Source organism: Chenopodium quinoa, unplaced genomic scaffold, assembly GCF_001683475.1.
Source record: "Chenopodium quinoa cultivar QQ74 unplaced genomic scaffold, ASM168347v1, whole genome shotgun sequence".
NCBI lineage: Eukaryota > Viridiplantae > Streptophyta > Magnoliopsida > Caryophyllales > Amaranthaceae > Chenopodium > Chenopodium quinoa.
In genome coordinates this window covers 10,614,554-10,634,765 of record NW_018745024.1, presented here as the reverse complement: position 1 = coordinate 10,634,765, position 20,212 = coordinate 10,614,554, and the positions used below count along the sequence as shown (strand labels likewise).

The 20,212-nt window shown below is 33.2% G+C and overlaps 2 protein-coding genes across 2 annotated transcripts; both read right to left on the bottom strand.

Moving 5' to 3' along the window:
* Positions 1-1,587: 1,587 nt before the first annotated feature.
* On the bottom strand, positions 1,588-6,543 carry LOC110708632 (probable linoleate 9S-lipoxygenase 5). Its single transcript, XM_021886809.1, has 9 exons — positions 6,173-6,543; positions 5,175-5,464; positions 4,822-5,068; positions 4,372-4,713; positions 4,168-4,253; positions 3,931-4,038; positions 3,512-3,822; positions 3,160-3,423; positions 1,588-2,539 (listed from the first exon to the last, which is right to left on the bottom strand). The coding sequence occupies exons 1-9, from the start codon at positions 6,363-6,365 to the stop codon at positions 1,789-1,791; spliced, it is 2,592 nt and encodes an 863-aa protein (XP_021742501.1). The 5' UTR covers positions 6,366-6,543; the 3' UTR covers positions 1,588-1,788.
* A 6,178-nt stretch (positions 6,544-12,721) lies between these two features.
* On the bottom strand, positions 12,722-19,811 carry LOC110708631 (probable linoleate 9S-lipoxygenase 5). Its single transcript, XM_021886808.1, has 9 exons — positions 19,526-19,811; positions 16,112-16,401; positions 15,725-15,971; positions 15,272-15,613; positions 15,075-15,160; positions 14,511-14,618; positions 14,115-14,422; positions 13,761-14,024; positions 12,722-13,658 (listed from the first exon to the last, which is right to left on the bottom strand). Exons 1-9 carry the CDS (start codon positions 19,677-19,679, stop codon positions 12,905-12,907), a joined length of 2,553 nt encoding a protein of 850 aa, XP_021742500.1. The 5' UTR covers positions 19,680-19,811; the 3' UTR covers positions 12,722-12,904.
* Positions 19,812-20,212: the final 401 nt, after the last annotated feature.

Here is a 20,212-nt window from a genome sequence, read left to right as displayed (position 1 = left end):
ATACTATAAAATTCTCCAACAGTCTTTGGTACTATAATATGCACAAGTACAACTCGATTATCATATATTTTGAGCTTAGAACAAATATACAACTCATTTATACTTCCTCCGTTTTTTAATTATTGCACCATAGGGGTGGGTACAAATATTTTGGTAGTGGAAAAAAGTAAGAGAGAGAGGTAAAAATACAAAATTACCCATGTAACATATTGATAAACTAAAAAGTAAGTGTGAAAAGGCAAGGGTATGTTGGGTATTTGTAGTGTGAACACAAATAATTTTTTTTTCCTAAAGAGGAAATTGTGCAATATTAATGAAACTTCCTAAAAAGGCAAGTGGTGCAATAATATAAGAACGGAGGAAGTATTTTGTTTCGAAAACAAAAATATAAATTCTACTATTGAATTTGATGTACAATTGACCAATTGTCATTTGTTTTTCGTAATAACTCAAGGCAACATGCAAGTCAAATTGCTAGTTAAATGAATCCAAATGATGACTAAAATTATTAATTTGTTTTAGAGGAAACATATTCTTAAATTGCAACTCAAGTATTATTTTCTTTTTATGCTTGTATGGTGAAATTTAAAGATCTAGGGTTTCATAATCTCTATAAGAATCCAGAAAACCATATGAGTATTTTCACTCAAACGATTACACATTAGTGGATTTCAAGTCGAATAAGTGCTAGCTCATGGATTGTATTGCTTCAGATGAAGTTTTTTTTATTAAGGAGATTGTTAATCAAATATGCGATGTATTTAGTTTGAAGGTGTGTACTTATAGTGGAATTCTTATTTTCTTAGGAATTACATGTAAATGTTGTTTGACTATATTTTATTAATATTTTTCTACTGTAAAAAAAATAAAAAAGTAATTGTTTTTTTAAATTGCTACTCAAGTATTATGATTTTTCTTTCCTTATTTGAAGAGTGTACATAATGATTAATTTAGTACTAATTTCTAGGGATATGTGCAAATTATGTCATGTGCAAGCCAAGACGCAATTTGATGGCTAATTAGTAAGAGGAGAAAAGTCAGCAGCTTCGAAAAAGTAGCTTCCTCACTTTGTTTAGTACTCAACTAGTCCACTGTATTTATTTATTTAGTATTTTGAAAAGGACTTTTTAAGATAAAATCACAAGCTAATTATTAATTTATCTTGGTGCAATTAAATAAGGGACTATAAAATCTCATTAGTCAGATTAATAATAGTGTTTTAACTTGTAACTGATTTTAAATTACATAAAAAAAATTTGCAATTATTTAGAATGTAAGGAATAGATGATAGGTGTGACCGTGTGAAACTGTGAATTCACATTAGCATCGATATTATGTCTCTAATTCATTTATTAAGCATTTTGCTTAGTGTACCCTAAGCAGATGTTAAGTGTCCATGTGATGTGGGACAAAGAAAGTTCCAACACTGAGCTCCGACTTTTTAAATAATTTTTTTTAAAATACGGAATACTTAGGTTAAGCATTTGTTTAGTTCACCTTATTTTCAATGAAAATAAATTCAAATAAGATATGTCGGGAAAAATAAATTTGTTAATTTCTTACAATATGGTGTATTATGATACCTTATAGTAAACATTTACTTACTAATTTCTCAACTTTTCATAATGTATGTACAACCTCATGCCTCTAATGACAATTGCTCATGATCATGCCTCCTAAACTACTCCAAACATCTTATTCTATAGAAAATTATAAATTCACAATCTTACAGTTTCATGTTTATTTGCTATTATTCTTCAATGTGCTATAAAGCTAGTCAAAACAGCTTCAAATTGAGACACTGTTAGGAATTCCCCTGCCAGTGATCCCAACTCCACTTGAAGGACACAGCAATGTGAAGGGCAACTTAGCTGGACCAACTCGATTCTTCAGTTTTCGATCATTGTTTCGTTCTAGGATCCTGTTTTCAATCTCCACTAGTGTCTTGCTAAATCTTTCAAGTGCTTCTAATGGTTGAGAGTCAGAAGTCCATCCAGGCTCTCGCTGTCCAAGATACACCTCATCTGCAGAATGCCCTGATATAAGCTCTATTACTGATATAGCTGCCAATGTTCGGACTTGGCTTAATACTGTCTTGAAGAAAACACCATCTGGATTAGTCTTTAGTTCTTCAAACTCAGGAGTATTTGGTTGTGGCATGAATTTCCGGCTTATAGTAGGCCGGTTAGGCATGTATCCACCATAAGGGTATTGTCCGAAGTTAACTACTGCATGGAGTGCAGAAGCCACCCATATAATGGTTGTGCAGGTTTCTATCAGTACATCTAATGTCTTCATTTCTGGCCACCACTCCTCGTCTTTCTTGTCACCATGGCCCTTTTCCCGGATTTCTTTCCACCAATCTTGTAGTTCAGGATCATTAGCAATCATGTCATCAGATTTGTAGTAAAATGAGCAATATTCTTTCACCCAATGCTCAATTGCAGACCAAATTTCTAGCCCATCAACAGCATATGGGTAGTCCTCTATGAATAGCCTGTACCCATGAGAGCTTTCCGGGTCCTTGACTGCCATACCTCTGTGAAAAAGGCAGTGAGGTACTAAATATGTTAGTATAACAATCACATTAGCTTGTCATAAGGACACCAGAACAGTAGCTTATGCTTCCAGGAGAATTGGTTCTTATAGGCTCACTAATCATATCTTTGAAATATGAAGTCCTGTGTTCCAAGTTTAACATACACATACTGCAAGTTGATTGTTTTCGTAACACCATAATTTCTACTACTGTTTTTGTTTCGTTTCTTAATATAGTAATGGTTTGATATCAATTTCCCAAAATCCACTAACTTGCATTGATCAATGAGGAGAATCTGAGAATGGTCTAACAGTTATATATAGAGAGTATGTGAGTAGAGCTATGTCCTTTCTTCGATTATAAGGAGTTGAGACAATGTAATATTATAATTGTTCACTTGTGGAGGGACTAACATATATGCAAATAACTAAAATAGGTGCCTAAAAAACTTAGCTGAAGCGAGTAATGATTTTGTGAAATTACTCTGTGCAATATGTTGATTCGGTAGTTATACATCTGTGTTATAGTTTCTTTGCAAGATTCTGGTATCCTGAGTTATAAAAAAGATTTAAATTACAAATACCTCACTATGGTGAATGGTGATAAATCAAGTAACATACCTCTTGATAAGGTCTTTAGGAAGGGCTTGCTCAGTGAAAACCCAGTCTTTATACAGTGCGGATGTCCACTGCACAACATACTTTCGGGGAAAAACTGCTGCCTCAAACAACCCATCAGCATTAAGAGCAATCTGTCGCGCTATTGTATTAACAGGCATTGTATCACGGAAGTGAGGATGCAGAAGTTTGTTAACTGGGTGAAGCATACTCAACTGTCTATTCGTTGCAATTATAAATGGCTCTATCACTGCATGAGTGTTTAGCCTGTGGAAAAACACTTCTGAAATCAAAGCTGTGAACACAACTACTATAAGCTGAATAAAGATTTTTATTTGTCTGACAGTTATAATACCAGTGGCTGATGAGTTGATGATAAGCCGAGTCAGTAACAGCTACATAAGTCTTGGCCAATAACCAAAGGTTGGCTTCTATTTCATCCTCGGATGGCTTATATAATTCACTAACAGCACCAATTATCTGATCCCCTTTTGATTGTGGTTGACTTAATTCGATTACCAATGGCTTCAAAGTTCCATCATCTTTCAAAAAGAGAAGTGTTCTAGTGGCATAGACCTTTGAGGGAGTTTCTGTATTGATTTTCATTAAGAATGGCATTACTGTGTCATGGTGATCCAATATGTATAGCCTATTACTCTGGATTGCCTGGTTGATGAATGAAAAAAGCGTTTAGGAATTAAAATTTCCATGAAGATGTCATCCAATATCATCCAGATTATACAATTGTTACTAGTAAACTGTTAAACATATTACCTCTTCCACAGTTAACCCATCTAGATTCTCTTCAATGCTCTCTTTGGTAATTGAGCTGTTCTGGTTTCCATAACGTTTAGCATCTAGCTTACTAACTGGAGGAAACTCCTGCAGGAAATAATAATCACTGTAAAGAGAAAATAAATGAAATTTCGGTGTGTGCCGAACAGTCTCAGAAGCAAAATCTTCCCGACTATGGTGCAATCATTGATTGAGCAAAAAAGCAGGGCTGAATACCTCTAACCGGCGAATGACAACAGGATTTATACCAGCAAGCATCTCCCTGACAAATTCTTCATCAGTCCTCCAAGCTGTTTTATCCTCTGTATCAAAAAGTTCAAGACATCAGAAAAGCATTAAACTTACACTTCCAATCTAGCATTATAGAGAAATTCTCCCATATTGAATATACTTGTGTGCTTCATCTTAAATAAAATGTACCTTTTATTATATCAGGCATTGGATATTTCAGAAAATGTGCACCATCATTCCGAACAAGCGTTTTCAGAAATTCACTTGGTAGATTTTCCCTAATTTTTTCCACAAATGGACTATCTGGCAACTTAATTCCTCCTTCATACATGTCTAACACATCTTGAAAAGTGTCAAACTCCTTCGGAGTTTTGTCAAGCACCGCATCCACCAAGCCAACAACGCCGTGAGTTATAGACTTGACTGTATCAGCCAAGAAATCAGACAACTTAATATGCCCAAACTTTTCATCTCTTGGGATATAGACATCTTTTCCCCTGATTAGAGGCAGCCTACTCTCAATATTAGGATCTGAAAACAATGTAGCCAATTCAAAAATTAGTAGTCTCAAACACTAATGTGCTCTTTAAAGTAGCTCTTTTGCTGCAATCAGCTATACATAGACAAAAAGCTGGTTACCTGTCTTTGTTGGAGGGCGGCTTGTTCGTCCTCTACGTGGATAAGGATACTCAGCAGATCCTCCATATATAGGCCGGGCATATTCTTTTCCTTTGTCTGGCTCTCCTAGATCATTGTAGTATGCATAGTCATAAACACGATCCCACTCATGGAGCATATCATTTTCCTTTCCTTCTCCTCTCAAAATCTGTAGCTCTTCTTCGCGATACTTTCTTAATGGCTCAGGAGTTTGATGAGGCAAGTATGTCTGCTCATCATACACATAAAAAACAGAACTGTCAAAATTATTTATCTTTAAAATGCTTCCCTACACTTTTGAGAACAAAAACAGCTAGACTACTCTAGGAAATAACCTTATTGCTGAAGAATATTCGATCTTTCTGGTAACGATGAGTTGGATAAACCCAAGAATTACAAAGAAAATGGATCTTTCCATGACCAGGAGCGCCTTCCAAGGTAATAGTCCTTAGATAAAACTCACTGTGATGCTCATTTCTTACTATCAATGCCCCAGGAACAGCAACCTCGTCATCCAAATCAAATTTAACTCTGAATGCAGACTCATCAGCAGCCAACCCAGAGGGTTTTTTTATCTTTTCTTTTAAATATGCTCGTTTTCCTAATTTACCTTTCAAATCATTTGCTGTAAAACAAAACAACTTTCATGTTATACAACAGAAACACAGATATTGACAGAGTATATAAAACCAATCCTAACCATTAGCTTAAGTTTTTAGTTGAATTGGTTCTCTACCATGGTATCAGAGCTAATGTGACAAGAAAATCAATTTCTACAAGTAGAGTATATGTATGTGATTATGGTTTCTCTCATTATTCTGACAAGGCCTTAACTTCTAGTACAGATTCTCCATTCCTGAAGGTGGAAAACGAGTCGTTCAGATTAGGTTCCATTTGGGTTCATTCGGTTCAAGTCATATTCGAGTAATAAGTCATTTATTTCAATCCAGGTCATAATTGAGCCTCACATCAATTAGTTTATCATTGAAAAAATTAAGCCAGTTTTCGATACAATTGAAGGTCTGTGTCACAAATTTCCCAGGTTAGCTAATTCAGGCAGTACCCATTACAAATGCATCAGTAAAATCAGACTTTATTGCAGAAATTACAATTTCAAAAGCATGAATAAAAACAAACTTCAACTATACTGTTTAATTTGTCTACAAATCATCATAAATATTTGTTTTTTTTGGGTTATTGGCTTCATCTTAATCTTACAATCAAGCACAAAAAAACAACAGAATTAAAACACACAAAAATGCAGAACATATAAAAACAATCATAATAAAACTCAGTAACAGAAAATCTGTAACAAAAGATAATCAGAATTTACCAGCAGGATCACTGTGAACAGCACTAACAAGCTGAACATAAATCTTTCGTCGAAAAATGCGATCAGTCAGACTTTTCTTTGTGTTCTTCAAGATTACAGTACCTTCCATACTTCCCTTACCATTTTCTCCATCTTCCTTAAGCATAGCAGGAGCTTTTTTGTCAAATGCATTGATCAATCTTAGACAATGCATATTCAGGTAATTACTCGTAAAAAAACGACCGCCTTTTCGGGTTTTCTTTAATTTTTAAGACTAGAGTTTCTGAGGTTTGAGTAGTAAAAATTCTGAGTTTTTTCTATGAAGAAGCAGAGAAGCTGATAATGAAGCTGGTTTTGTTTGGGAAAAACAGGTTATTATAAGCCATATGATTAAGTTGTTATCTTTCTGTGTATTTTGGGGTAAAAGAAAAATAATTTTACAGTCTTTTTCTTTTTTATTTTTGCTGTTATTTCTGTCAAATACATGTGTTATAGACTTTGTACTACATGGTATTGTCTTCACATATGAATTGACTTTCAACTCTAAAAATTAAAATTTGTTTTACAGAATAAAATCTTTTCCTCAATTTCACACTTATTTTTTATTTTTTATTCATCAATCTGTAACAACGTTCATACTTCTTTTTAGAGTTTATGAAAGTAACTTATGTATTATTGTATTTAATTGTTGTAACTACTTTGCTAATGAGATCATTCAAATTTAATTTCTTAGAAGTTGATATCGACACAAATGTAATAATACAACTTATACAAGTATTATCTTACTTGGTAGTTGACTAGTTGGTATGTTAGTATGTATATGGAATAATAGAATTTAGATATATATATATAAAAAATTATACCATCAAAGTTGATAAACCTTAATTTTGTTGTTGAAAGTGAAAGTGTGAATTTATTTATATAATTTTTCTGTTTAACGTGAAGCTAATCACGTGTTTTTATATAAAGTATTACATCAATTACTTGTAACAAGTTTCATTTTCTAATTAATTATGATTCTCCATAAGACAATTAACATAGTTTGATGTGAACATCAATTAGTGCTTTCTAGAATTCTTGAGCAATGGTAAAAATATGGGTGTGATCACTGATCAGCAAAAAGAAACCGGGTATCTGATTCTAAACCCAAAACTGTAAGTTTTTGCAAAAGCATTTTTTTTTAAAAAAAAAGACAAACAACAAATGAACAACACAAAGGTGCAAAAATTCTGATTACTCGGAACTTGAACTAGAATTTATTCTCTCTAACTTCTAGTCATATGAATTTATTACCCCATTTCATTAAAACAATGACATTTTTTTTTTAATATTTTTATTTCACAATATTCAAAACACGTTTTAAGAAATTTAACTACTAATGACTTTCGTTATGATATTGTACAACTTAGGTCCTGTTCTTTTCAACTATATTATTCTACTCTGTTGACACCTATATTGACATCGAACTACTGCTCTATAAGGCTCAATATAAACTCGTACGTGATAATATAACGAAAGAACGGAGGGAGTATGATTCGGATAAAGCACAGATTGTATACCCAAAAAAAAGGGTAAAAAAGTGACGTACGTTTATTTGCCTTTATTCTATTGTCGGCTGGTAGGATTAGTGTTGGGGGTTTTGGTCTTGATTTTGTGCTAAACGAATGTCAGAGCATGTTATGGTTGGCTGAATAAAGTTTCTTCCTTTTTGCTTTATCAATTTTTTTGCTATTCATATGAATTTGAAGTTACCTGAATAGTAGTTTACTCTAAGACGGACGTTTCGAATATGTATAAATGTACTCGTATAATATTTTCTCCGCTCTTTAATACAAAATCCGATGAATCATAACATTATAAATTTATCAAAACTATTGCATTTAATATAATGAGCTGGAAGCAGTGGCAAATTCTAATATCTGTCAATTGAGTTTTCCATATCATAGTGTCATAAATGGGGTAGGGGCGGGACCGTGGTGTGGGTATGGGGTGGGTAAGTTCTCAAGTCTATACTATCGGATATAGACTTGTACATATATCGACACTTACTTGATTTGTATGTCGACCTCAAAATGTTAATCTAAATTCGTAATTTACTTGAAAATAAAAGATTTGAATTTTTACTTGAATCGAAAACCACTCTACCTTTAGTACATTCTAAAGTGAGGAGTATTAGACTATTAGTTGGGAATGTGGGCTATCCTCGCCCTCACGTGCCATTGCTACCCAATATCAGTCATACATCAAACGAGACTAATATGCATATACTCCGTAGTAACTATGCAAAAGTAATAATCACTTTGATTGTGTAATATTAACTGCTCGTAACAATGTGACAACGAAATCTGAACTTAAACGGATGTACCACCTATAGGTAAGAACTCCTCACCGAAGAAGAGTCGCGGTAAAGAGGAGGAAATTTGGTAATAATTTCAAAAGAGGACAAAATCTTTGAATGTGACTGATAATAATGTGTGGGGTTAGCTAAGAAAGGTAGCAGTCAACCAATAGATAATTACATACATTAGTCTAAGCATCAACCTTGACAAATATTTTCCTATAAAATAAGGACAACAAATGGAAAAATATTGAGAATGTAATAATGTAAGTACGGACTACGGAGTATATAATTAACAGCTTGACCTGTGGAATTATGGGTCTTTGTTGGTTGCCGGTTGGCCCAACAGGGGGTCTTATTATTTGGCATACGGTTTCAATCAAATGAAGAGTTCCCTTCGTTTCAAAATGATGTTCTTGTTTTGATTTTTATGGTCAAATTAAAAATAATTTATCGAAAATTCTCACCAAATCATATAACCAATATATAAAGCTAAACTTTTAGCCAAGCGACGAGATAACGACACTTGGCGTTCCAACTTTTCGTCAAGTATCGCGCCACGTAGGATAGAGTTATATAGAATTTAATTTGTAAGATAAAAAAAAATTAATTTAGAATTCTATTTTCAATCCAAATTTGGATAGAATTTTAGGATAAAATTGTTAATTTATAGTTTTATTTTCGATAAAGTACCAATATTTCATATGTACAAATTAAATTATAATTTTATTAAAAAAAAAAATTGTAACACTCCTAAATTATCATATAAATTTATTTTTTGTATCATAGTATTTTTTTGGAGCAAAGGAATTAGCTCAAAATGCACCACATCCATTATTTATAATATATTCTAATCAATTAAAACAACATACTTTACAATCTAATATGATTTTATTACTGTGTGTAGACCTGTCAATCGGGTCGGGTCACGAGTCATTGCGGGCAGGGTCATAATTACAGGTTACGGGTCAAGAAATGTTTTTCACCAATGTTATTATTATTAGTCATTACATGCCTACTATATAGTTTAAATCATCACAAAAGCACGTCAATTCCTAACTTATTTTGTCTTATGTTTTAAAATTTGGCATATAGATTAAAAATTATCTTAAAATTCAATAAACAACCAGGGCATCGCACGGGCACAAAACTAGTACATATATAAAAGATATGAACTTGTGAAATATTAATAGATTTATCTACATTCTACAAAAATACTCCGTATTATTTTTATAATCTATAATTTTTTTTATTAATATATAATTAAAGATATTAATGGTAAAAAAAAAAAGGTTTTGAAAACCATGCAAGACAAAAACAATTTATCAGCTTTAGAATAGTATCCGAGAAATCAAATTTCATCTACATTATTTGTCATTTTGTTCTTCATAGTAATTCTACTAGTAAATGAACTTGGTGATGGAATAAATGAGCATATAAATGTCCAAGATCTAAATGACATAACACACAATGCAATAAGGTACAGTTTTAGGTTAGGGACCATGTGATAGAGCTATTAGATGGACCAGGCTATATGAGAAAGCCTTGGTTGAAAGAAAAGAATCACAGCCAAAATCAAGGATATGAATTAGACGTATCATAAATTATTTAACCAACCCAAATTTAACATAGGGAAAATGTTTTTTAGAAAATAGGGTGTTGTTTGGTTCACTTGGGAATTAGAACTTCCCATAAATTGGTAAATTTATGGGAATTAAATTCCTACAATTAAATTCATGGGAATTTTATAAAATTGTTTGGTTAACAATGAGGGAAGTAACTTCCATGGGAATTTCTACTTACCTAAGGGGGGTTAGGTAAGTAAGTTCCTCCATTTTGTGGGAACTCAAAATTCCTAGGAAGTTTCACTTCCCTCATTTCATCAAATTATTGTCAACCAAACAACACACTAAAATTGCAATTCCTAGGAAGTCTCACTTCCCATGTTTTTTTATGTCAAACAAACAACCCCTAGGATTGATGTTTAGCTATTGTTAATAGGATAATGTTATATGTAGCCCTAAGGGCTATATATAAGCATTAAATATACTATTGAAAATTGTATAAAATTAGTAATTCATGACAAAAACACGCGTAAATCAGTGTTAATAGTGTTTATATTTTGATGATTTCTTAACCTTTTTACGATTTTCAAGTGTAAATTTAATGCTTATATGTAACCCTAAGGGCTATGTATAACATTTTCCTTGTTAATATGTAGCATATGCATATCATTATTATCATACAATAAAGCACGAAGTAGTTTATTTTAAAAAAACTGGTTCTTACCGTAGGTTACTTCAAAGTTTCAAATTATACACATATTACGTGTTAGTTTGTCAAATCCGTCTTACAAGACATGTTTCGTTTACGAGAATTTAGTATGCATATAATATCTGTTATTTGGCTTACATTTCCACACAATCAAGCTCAAGTCCTGTCAAGCTTATCTTATTCGATTTAGGTTCAAAAATTATACTGTAATCAAGCATATACACGTTTTGATACCAGTCCTCTTATTCAAATTATTCAACAAGAGTGACATTTTGAAGGAACATCTACAATTAACAATTAAAGATAATGAAAACAAATTTAACAAAATCAAACAAGAATTTCAAAGCATGTTCATGAAATTCTCAATTCATGATGAAAATTTCATTCTAATTAAGCCAAAACCACTGACAGTAAAGATCATACAAGTATAAATTTTAATATTATTGGCCAAAACCACTAGCAGTAAAGATCATACAAGTATAAATTTTAATATTATTGGCCAAAACCACTAGCAGTAAAGATCATACAAGTATAAATTTTAATAAATTTTAATCTTGTTTCGGGTGTAGTTTTGGAGCCTTGTTAGGGGTTAGGCTTGGATGTCGGACTGGAGTTACCTGCAAAATAACAGTGGTTATGCCCACGAGGGTGGCTTTGAAGAACCCCCCTCCGATGCGTAAGTTAGTAAGACTTTTGATGAATAATAATGGATATGTGATGAAATGTATGTGTCTAACCTCTTTTTCGTTGTACTTAAATTACCATTTATAGTTGTTCTATTCTTAGTGCTGCAAGCTGGGGCGTGCTGACTTTGAGATGGATCTCGCTGGGGTCAGCCATGAGTAGGGACAGCAATCCAATTCGGATCTGACCCTACTCTGCCCCAATCCGAGGAAAAAAATCCGCTTCAAACCCGAGAAAAATTAGGAATCAGTTAAAATAATCCGACTATGAGTCAAAGGAGGGTCAGAGTCGGATCCTACAGAAAACGAGGCAGCTCAGTAGGAGCTACCCTATACAAATCTTAACGTTATTGGAAATCCAATGGATAAGATCTAAGAATTTGCAATTACTTGTATATATATCCTTAAACTCTCACATATTTTCTCTGTTTTCTTTTACTTGCAATACTTTCCTAAAAAGGAAATGTCACAATATTTGCAACACTACAAAAGGAAAGTTACTTTAAGAAAAAACTATACTACTCCCTCCGTTTTTAAATACTTGCTTTATTTCTATTTTTTGCACTATTCATTTGTCCTACTTTGACTAATGTTTGTGATTTATACATAAAAAACAATATAATCTTGTGAGTACTTGTTAGAATCATCTCAATGAATAAATTATCAATTTTCAATTGTTAGAATTTATACTTATTGATAATTAAAAATATTAGTGATCAAAGATTAGCATCGACATGCGTGTCCAAGAGAAATGGAGGAAGTATTAAATACGGAGGGAATATATCCCTTATTTAAAGCACATGACCCACTAAATTACACTCCTAACAACCACTCATCCTATTTTAAAGTTTATTATATCATGTAAACCCCACCTTTCTTAATTACCGCGCTAAAGGGTGTGTTGCATCTAAACGAAAATAGAGGAAATAAAATTAAAAAAAAATACAGAGAATACGGAGAGTAATACTCCGTCCGTTTTTAAATACTTGCTCCATTTTTCTTGAACACGCATGCCGATGCTAATCTTTGATCACTAATATTTATAATTATCAATAAGTATAAATTCTAACAATTGAAAATTAATAATCTATTCATTGAGATGATTCCAACAACTACCTACAAGCTTATATTTTTTCTTATGTATAAATCACAAACATTAGTTAATGTAGGATAAATGAACAGTGCAAAAAATGGAAATGGAGCAAGTATTTAAAAACGGAGGGAGTAGACAACTAGCATGAAATATTAATAGTATACATAATAATTCAATCAAAGAATACAAAGGCCTGATGGAATTTATTATAGGCCGGCCCACATTTACATCTGAAACTAAAAATAAATGCTGATACAAATTTCACAAATTGGTATGTAAATGTATATAACCTGAATTATATGCTGATCATTTCACTTCAGACAGTTTTTTTTCCCTGAAATAACAGGATAAAATGAACAGGATTTTCAAGTTGAAATGCTATTTGGTATTCCCTTACCAGTTATTCCCACACCACTTGAAGGGTAAAGTAGAGTGTAGGGCAACTTAGCCGGACCAACCCGATTCTTCAAGCTTTCATTGTTGTTCCTTTCGACAATCTTATCTTCGATTTCCACCAACGTTTGTCCAAATTTCTTGAATGCTTCTAATGGTGTAGGGTCTGTAGTCCATTCATCGATCTCTCGTTGTCCAAGATAAACCTCATCAGAGGAATGACTAGATATAAGTTCAATAACAGATACACCCACCAATGCTTGATTCTGGCTCATTATTGTCTTCAAGAATGCAAGTTCGAAGTTTTCCTTGATCTCTTCGTACTCAGGAGTATCCGGTTTTGGCATGAACCGACGGCTTATGGTTGGCCTGTTGGGTACGTAGCCTGCATAAGTGTACTGTCCGAAATTGACTGCTGCATGGACTGCAGAAGCTAACCATATAATAGTTGTGCAGGTTTCAGTGAGGTCCTTTAGAGTCGTCATGCTCGGCCACCAATCTTCATCCTTCTTATCACCGTGGCCTATTTCTCTGATTTCCTTCCACCAGGACTGTAGTTCAGGGTCAGTAGCAACCATGTCATCGGACTCATAGTAAGATGAGCAATACTCCTGGACCCAAGTCTCAATCGCAGACCAAACTTCTAGTCCATCAACAGCATATGGGTAGTCCTTGATGTGTAGTTTGTATCCATGAGGGCTTTCTGAGTCCTTTACCGCCATTCCTCTGAGCAATATTGACAGGACATTGATCAAGTTAAAGACAATTACAGTATGTTTTTTATTAGATTTGAATGAATTAGACATGATAAATAACAAGGTGACATACCTCTTGACAAGGTCTCTCGGAAGAGCTTGATCAGTGAAAACCCAGTCTTTGTACAGTTTGGATGACCACGCCGCAGAATACTGTCTGAGAAAGACGGCTTGTTCAAACAACCCATTAGGGTTAAGAGCAGTCTGCCGTGCTATGGAATTTATGCGCATTGTATCACGAAAGTGTGGATGCAGGAGTTTGTGAACTGGGTGAAGCACACTCAGCTGTCTATGTGATGCTATTACAAACGGTTCAATGACTGCATGCGTGTGTAACCTGTCCAAAAGAAGATACCCCACCAGAAGTCAGAGCTTGAAACATGACTTTTATACAAGGTAAACAAAGCTTTAATAGAAAATTTAGTACCAGTGGCTGATAAGCTGATGATAACCAGCGTCAGTAACAGCCACATAAGCTTTGGCTAGCTGCCAAATAGAGTCTTCAATCCCATCAGAGGCTGGTTTGTATACTTCGCTAACAGCACCAAATTGGTCTCCATCAGGATGTGGTAGGCTTAGCTCAATCACCAACGGCTTCAATGTTCCATCATCTTTTAGGAAGAGGATTGTACGGGTGGCATAAACCTTTGAAGGAGTATTCGTGTTGATCATCGTTAGATATGGCATCATCGTATCATAATGGTCCAATATGAATAGCCTTTTTCTCTCAATTGCCTAATTCAGGGTTAAGAAACAGATAATTAATGTACGAATGAAGATATGGGTAGGAATAATATGATTGGAAACCAGTTGAGAATGCTACCTCAGGTACAGTTAGACCATCTAGATTTTCTTCTATAATGTCCTCAGTGATTGAACTTCTGTGGTTTCCATATGTTGAGGGATCAAGCTTACTAACCGGAGGGAATTCCTGCATTTCAAAGGGGAATGCTATAAAATAAAGGGAGTTTCATGTACATAATGATTTGATTCATACGACAAACATCTTGATCTAATCGCCGACTGACCAAACAAGATCAAACTGTCAACCTTGTACAAGTGCATTGCACTACTCTTTAACTCTTAAGCATGATTTTCTGAAGAAAATGCTGGCAACCTTGCCCTCAAAACATCACAATCGTTGATATCAATATAGACATTCTTATATTATCTCATATCCACATCAAAGCAACTGAGGTAGACATCTAATTCACTCTATTACAATCGAAGTGTAAACATCAGACAACTTACATCTCAGCTGTACATTTCTAGCTTTCAATTAGCAGAAAAGTGAAAAATTTCTCTTGAATGCTTAAAGATTTAGTACACTTATATTTTCAATTTTCATACGTATATGATGGAAAGAATAAACATGGCCATATATTACCTCCAAGCAACGAATGGCAAGAGGATGTATTCCAGCCAACATCTCCCTAGCAAATTCTTCATCAGTACTCCAAGCTGACTTATCCTCTGCATCAGCAAATTCGATCAAAAAGGGATAAGTTGACACAAGTTAATGCTTTAGATGCATTTACTTGTACAATGGAAAACGCAGGGGCTCTTATATAAGCTAGTGTGTACCTTTGATTATACCAGGTGTTGGGTATTTCAGAATTGGTGCACCATCATTTCGAGTAATTGCTTTCAGAAATTGCGAAGGGAGACTTTCCCTTAATTGATCTAGAAATGGACTCTGTGGCACCTTAATTCCTCCTTCAAACAAATCCAGCACATCTTGAAAACTGTCAAACTCTTTCGGTGTCTTGTCCAATACAGCTCTGACCAAGCCAGCAAAGCCCTGTGACAGGGACTTCACTGAATCACCAAGGAAATCACCCATCTTAAGGTTCCCAAATTGCTCGTCTCTTGGAACATAGATGTCTAGACCCTTGAGCAATGGAAGCCTGCTTTCAATGGCAGGATCTGCAACGGAATTATGAAGATTATTTAGCTTTCAAATTTTCAACATTGAAAAGGGAGGATGCAATGCAAAGATGAAATGTTATGAACAAATGGAAGTAGTGTGACTGTAACCTGTCTTTAAAGGTGGACGGCCTGTTCGACCTCTACGAGGATAAGGATATTCAGTGGATCCTCCAAAAACTGGCCGGGCATACTCCGGACCTTTTTCTGGCTCTCCTAGATCATTGTAAACTGCATAGTCATAAACTCGGTCACTTTCCTTCAGCATTGCATTCTCTTTTCCCTTTCCTCTCAAAATTTCCAGCTCTTCTTCACGGTAATTGGACAGCAATGCAGGCGTTTGATGAGGTAAGTATGTCTAAGGTAAAAAAAAAACACCCAAAAATTTGATTAACAACAATTAAATCACCAACAGAAAATTTATTCAGACAAACATGGCTTTCACAATTTGTATATGTGTAAACAACGAAAACTAGATAAATGTATGTAGGATGTAACCTTATTGGTAAAGAATACACGATCCTTCTCATAGTACTGAGCTGGATAAACCCACGAGTTGCAAACAAAGAGAACTTTTCCATGATCAGGGACATCTTCTAGGGTCACAGTTTTCAGAAAAAACTCGCTGTGGTGCTCGTTCCTAACGATCAATGCACCAGGAGCACCAATTTCCTCATCCCACTCAAATGTCACATTAAATACAGCCTCATCAACTGCTAAGCCAGTGGATTTTGTATTCCAGTCCTTCAAATAGGAAGGTTTTCCAAGCTTACCTTTCAAGCTGTTAGCTGAAAAACATACAATTTCCCATGTTATTAAGGGACAAATGAAGTATACGTTTATAATCTAGATTCTAGAATTTCAAGTTTTCTTAACATGAAACTTTTGCAAGAATAAATTACTCAAGCTTTATTCCTATACATATCATTATCAAGAAAAAAACTTCCTCAGTAATGATACAATAACATTGCACTTTTGATCCAATCCCATCATATAAAATTACATGCTACGTATATTATTTTAGCTTGTCCAGGTAAGAAAATTTCACACATTTCTTAATAAGTAGAGGTTTATTATTGATTCCCCTAATAAATCGTTGTATGAATTAAGGGCTTATTCTCTTCAGCTTAAGTTCACTTCAATTGAGTTCAGTTTGCTCCAATCTTTTCAATTTCTAATTTCCTTCTCTCATAAAATATTCATAAAATATTCAGCTGAGCTCAGAACAGGCCGTAAGGGGTCAAAAGAATATAGGATTGATTCAACTACTATCGAAAGTTCTACCAATTCTTATACTTACCCCCGGGGTACACCAAATGACCAAGAACACGTAGAGGTAGGTATACCAAAGGGTAATTATACACCCATTTGATCGCTTTTTTCTTTGCTCATTTTAAGATTTCTAAATGGGAAGTGTACGATGTATCAGGAATTCCACTCAATTCAAGTTTAGTTTGGCTCAATTTAGGCTTGTGCTAACTGCTAATAGAATTCGGGTTATTCAAGTTCAGTATGTCCCTGTTCTCTTCACCTTAAAAAAAAAATAATATTAACTAAAAATAATTTCAGTTCAGTAAAATTAATTTCAATTCAGTAAAAATAATTTCAGTTCAATAAAAATAAGTTCAGTTCAGTAAAATTCAGTTTTCTTAAAGAAGAATTAAAATAGAAAATCAGTAAAAATAATTTCACTTCAGTAAAAATAAGTTCAGTTCAGTAAAAATAATTTCAGTTCAGCAAAATTAAGGTGAATCAAAAAGGGGCCTAACTTCATTCGAGTCAAATTATCGGGTCGGATCAAAGATTGTCAGCTCTAGAGTAGCAATCATAATTAAAAATTCATGTCAAAAACAGTAATAATACCCAAATAAAGAAAGTTTAAGATAATTGAATATAATTATCTGAGAAAATACAAGTTTATCTCGATAATGCCATTAGATAAACAAAATACATGAAGATGAATGGGGCTCCTCATAATTATATATCAACTACAAATTACAATGGAAATACATTAACTTCATCAATCAAAACGACATTAACTTTATAACCAACAATTTTGACGGAAAACCTATAAATTCGACAAAAATTAAAATTAATTGAGATTAAATAGGATAATAATGAGTTATAAGGTACAGTACCTGACAAAGGTTAGTTAAACGCAGTCGTTTAAGGGATTTGTGGAAAAAAGGGGTAAGTGTGAGTTTGATGATGCAAGGTTTGTTGAGAAGGCGGTGAATGCTGATGACAATGATGGAATTTTTTTTTCATTTGTTTTCTTCAACCAATAAATAACTCATTCCCATTTTCCCCGTAAAAATAATTATGTGTAATTTTCTATTCCCCTCCCCCTTTTTTTTTTCTCTACCAAACAATAAGGGTATAAGGAGTATCATTTTTCCCGAAAAAAAAAGGAGTATCCTTTTTGTAATGTACTACGTAGTATAATAAAGGGATTAGGGATATCTCAAGTGGTTGAAACTCTCTTCTGATTTTAAAAAGACTTGTGAAGTTATTATTGATTTTTATTGGCAGTCCTTATGGCTCTCTAATTAAATAAAAAAAAAAAAAAAAACGACATTAAACGCGATTCTAAAAATCTTTAATTTTTTTTAAATAAAATCTTTAATTATTGAAAACCATTGAGTTGGGAAAGTCAATTAATGTAAAGTTATTCATCATTTTGTGTTACAAATTTTTTTTATTTTTTTATTTTTTTGACGGAACAAAAATTAAAAATATAATATTAATATATTATCAAATATATCTCTCTTCCCTACCTTATCTTATAAAAAGTAGAAGTATAAGATTACTTTATTAATAGTGTGCTACCAATTATACCCTTCAAAACGTGCATTTACATATATACTTACCCTCATTAATGTGTACAAGTTTTTATTTTGCTTTCATTAATGTTAATTGCTTTTTTTTTTTTTTTAATGTTTGTGCCTTGTCTTTTTTTTTTGGTTAAACTATTTAGAATAGTATGCGGACATTTATAGCCCAAATTTGTGTTTACATATTATCCTTCAGTAATGTAACCAAAAACTTGAAAAAAAATAATTCTCGGACAAGACTAGCAATGGCAATCGCGCGCGTTAGCCAGCCTAATATACTTAAACATCATATTTCGATGATTTAGGTTCATATAATTTAAAAATCACCCTTACTTCTTTCAAAATTGAAAATTCAATATGAGAATCATCCTTATTGTGAGAGCTCCATTCATTAAGTGAATCTTTATAAAGTTAGGTCTAACTGGGGGATGATAAAGGGTTAAAACTACCCTAGTTTGAATAAAGTAATAACGTACGAGTTTAGAGCTTAATAGGTAGGGTAGTGCGGTTTGAGTCTAGATCCAAAATTCTAAACCCATACTATAGCCTATTACTAGTACGAAGTATATACTAAGACCCTTGTGGCTTGCGTACATTACATAAATTAATATAACATTAATTTTGACATGCATGGCAAATTCAAAAGCCAAATAGAGTAATTAAAGGTTTTATTTATTTTAATTTATCAACCATCTATTACATACATCCCTTCAAAAAAAAAAAAAAAAATCTATTACATACATATTGATTTGCATGGATGCAATATTTTCTAGGTTAGGTGATAATAAGGTAAAAACTCTGTGCTAGGAGGAAAGGTGATTCTCTTCTGTTAATCAAAATAGTTTATAATTAAGCTTCAACCCCAAACATCAACTCTCACATAAAATTCGTTACAAAGTTAGTCAACTACTTTATCCTCCTATCTTGTGCATATACGAAATGTTCTTAAATAGCAAGTTCATGTAACATATGTGCTCGAATTCAATCACCATGTATGCATCTATCGACTTTAATTCCATACGAAAGAATTTCAAATTTCCAAAATTATATATTTGAGAAGAATGAGAAAATAACAAACCTGGATCAGCATTGACAGCACTAACAAGCTGAAAAGACACCTTCTTTCCTAGCAATATCTCATGAACACCATCAAGAAATGATGAACTCAAATCCTTGAAATCCAATAAAGTGTTCTTCTTTTGCAACACAACTATCCCCTTCACCTTAACCATCTCCTTAATTCTAAATTATTGAATGATTATTCTTGAAGATATATAATACAAGTATATGATTATATATATTTCAATTCTTTTTGTAACAAAATATGAATAATATGTGATGTCTAGTAAGTTTTTGAATATGATGTATGAAAATGATGGTGATGATGGTCCATATTTATAATAAAACCTATACGCGCATGTTTAATTATTTTATTATTGTGTTAGTTGAATGAGTCCCATATAATAAAAATGGCAGCCTCTCAAGTTTGGTTGATTTTATTATTTTAATACTTAGGTTTGATAAGTACGATGCTTAATTTTTTTTTGTAAAAAAAAGTAAGCGTGGAAAAATTATTCTTGTGCAAGACAAGTAATTTAATTAAGGACAAGTAACTTAATTGAAGACTTCTTAAGAAAAGTGTCTCTATAATATAACTCTGTTCGACAAAAGTAATTGTGGTAGTATTTGATTTATATTGAAAGTTAAATTCTAACAAAACTAACCATAAGAGTAAAGGACCATGGAACACAAATGAACTCGGGTG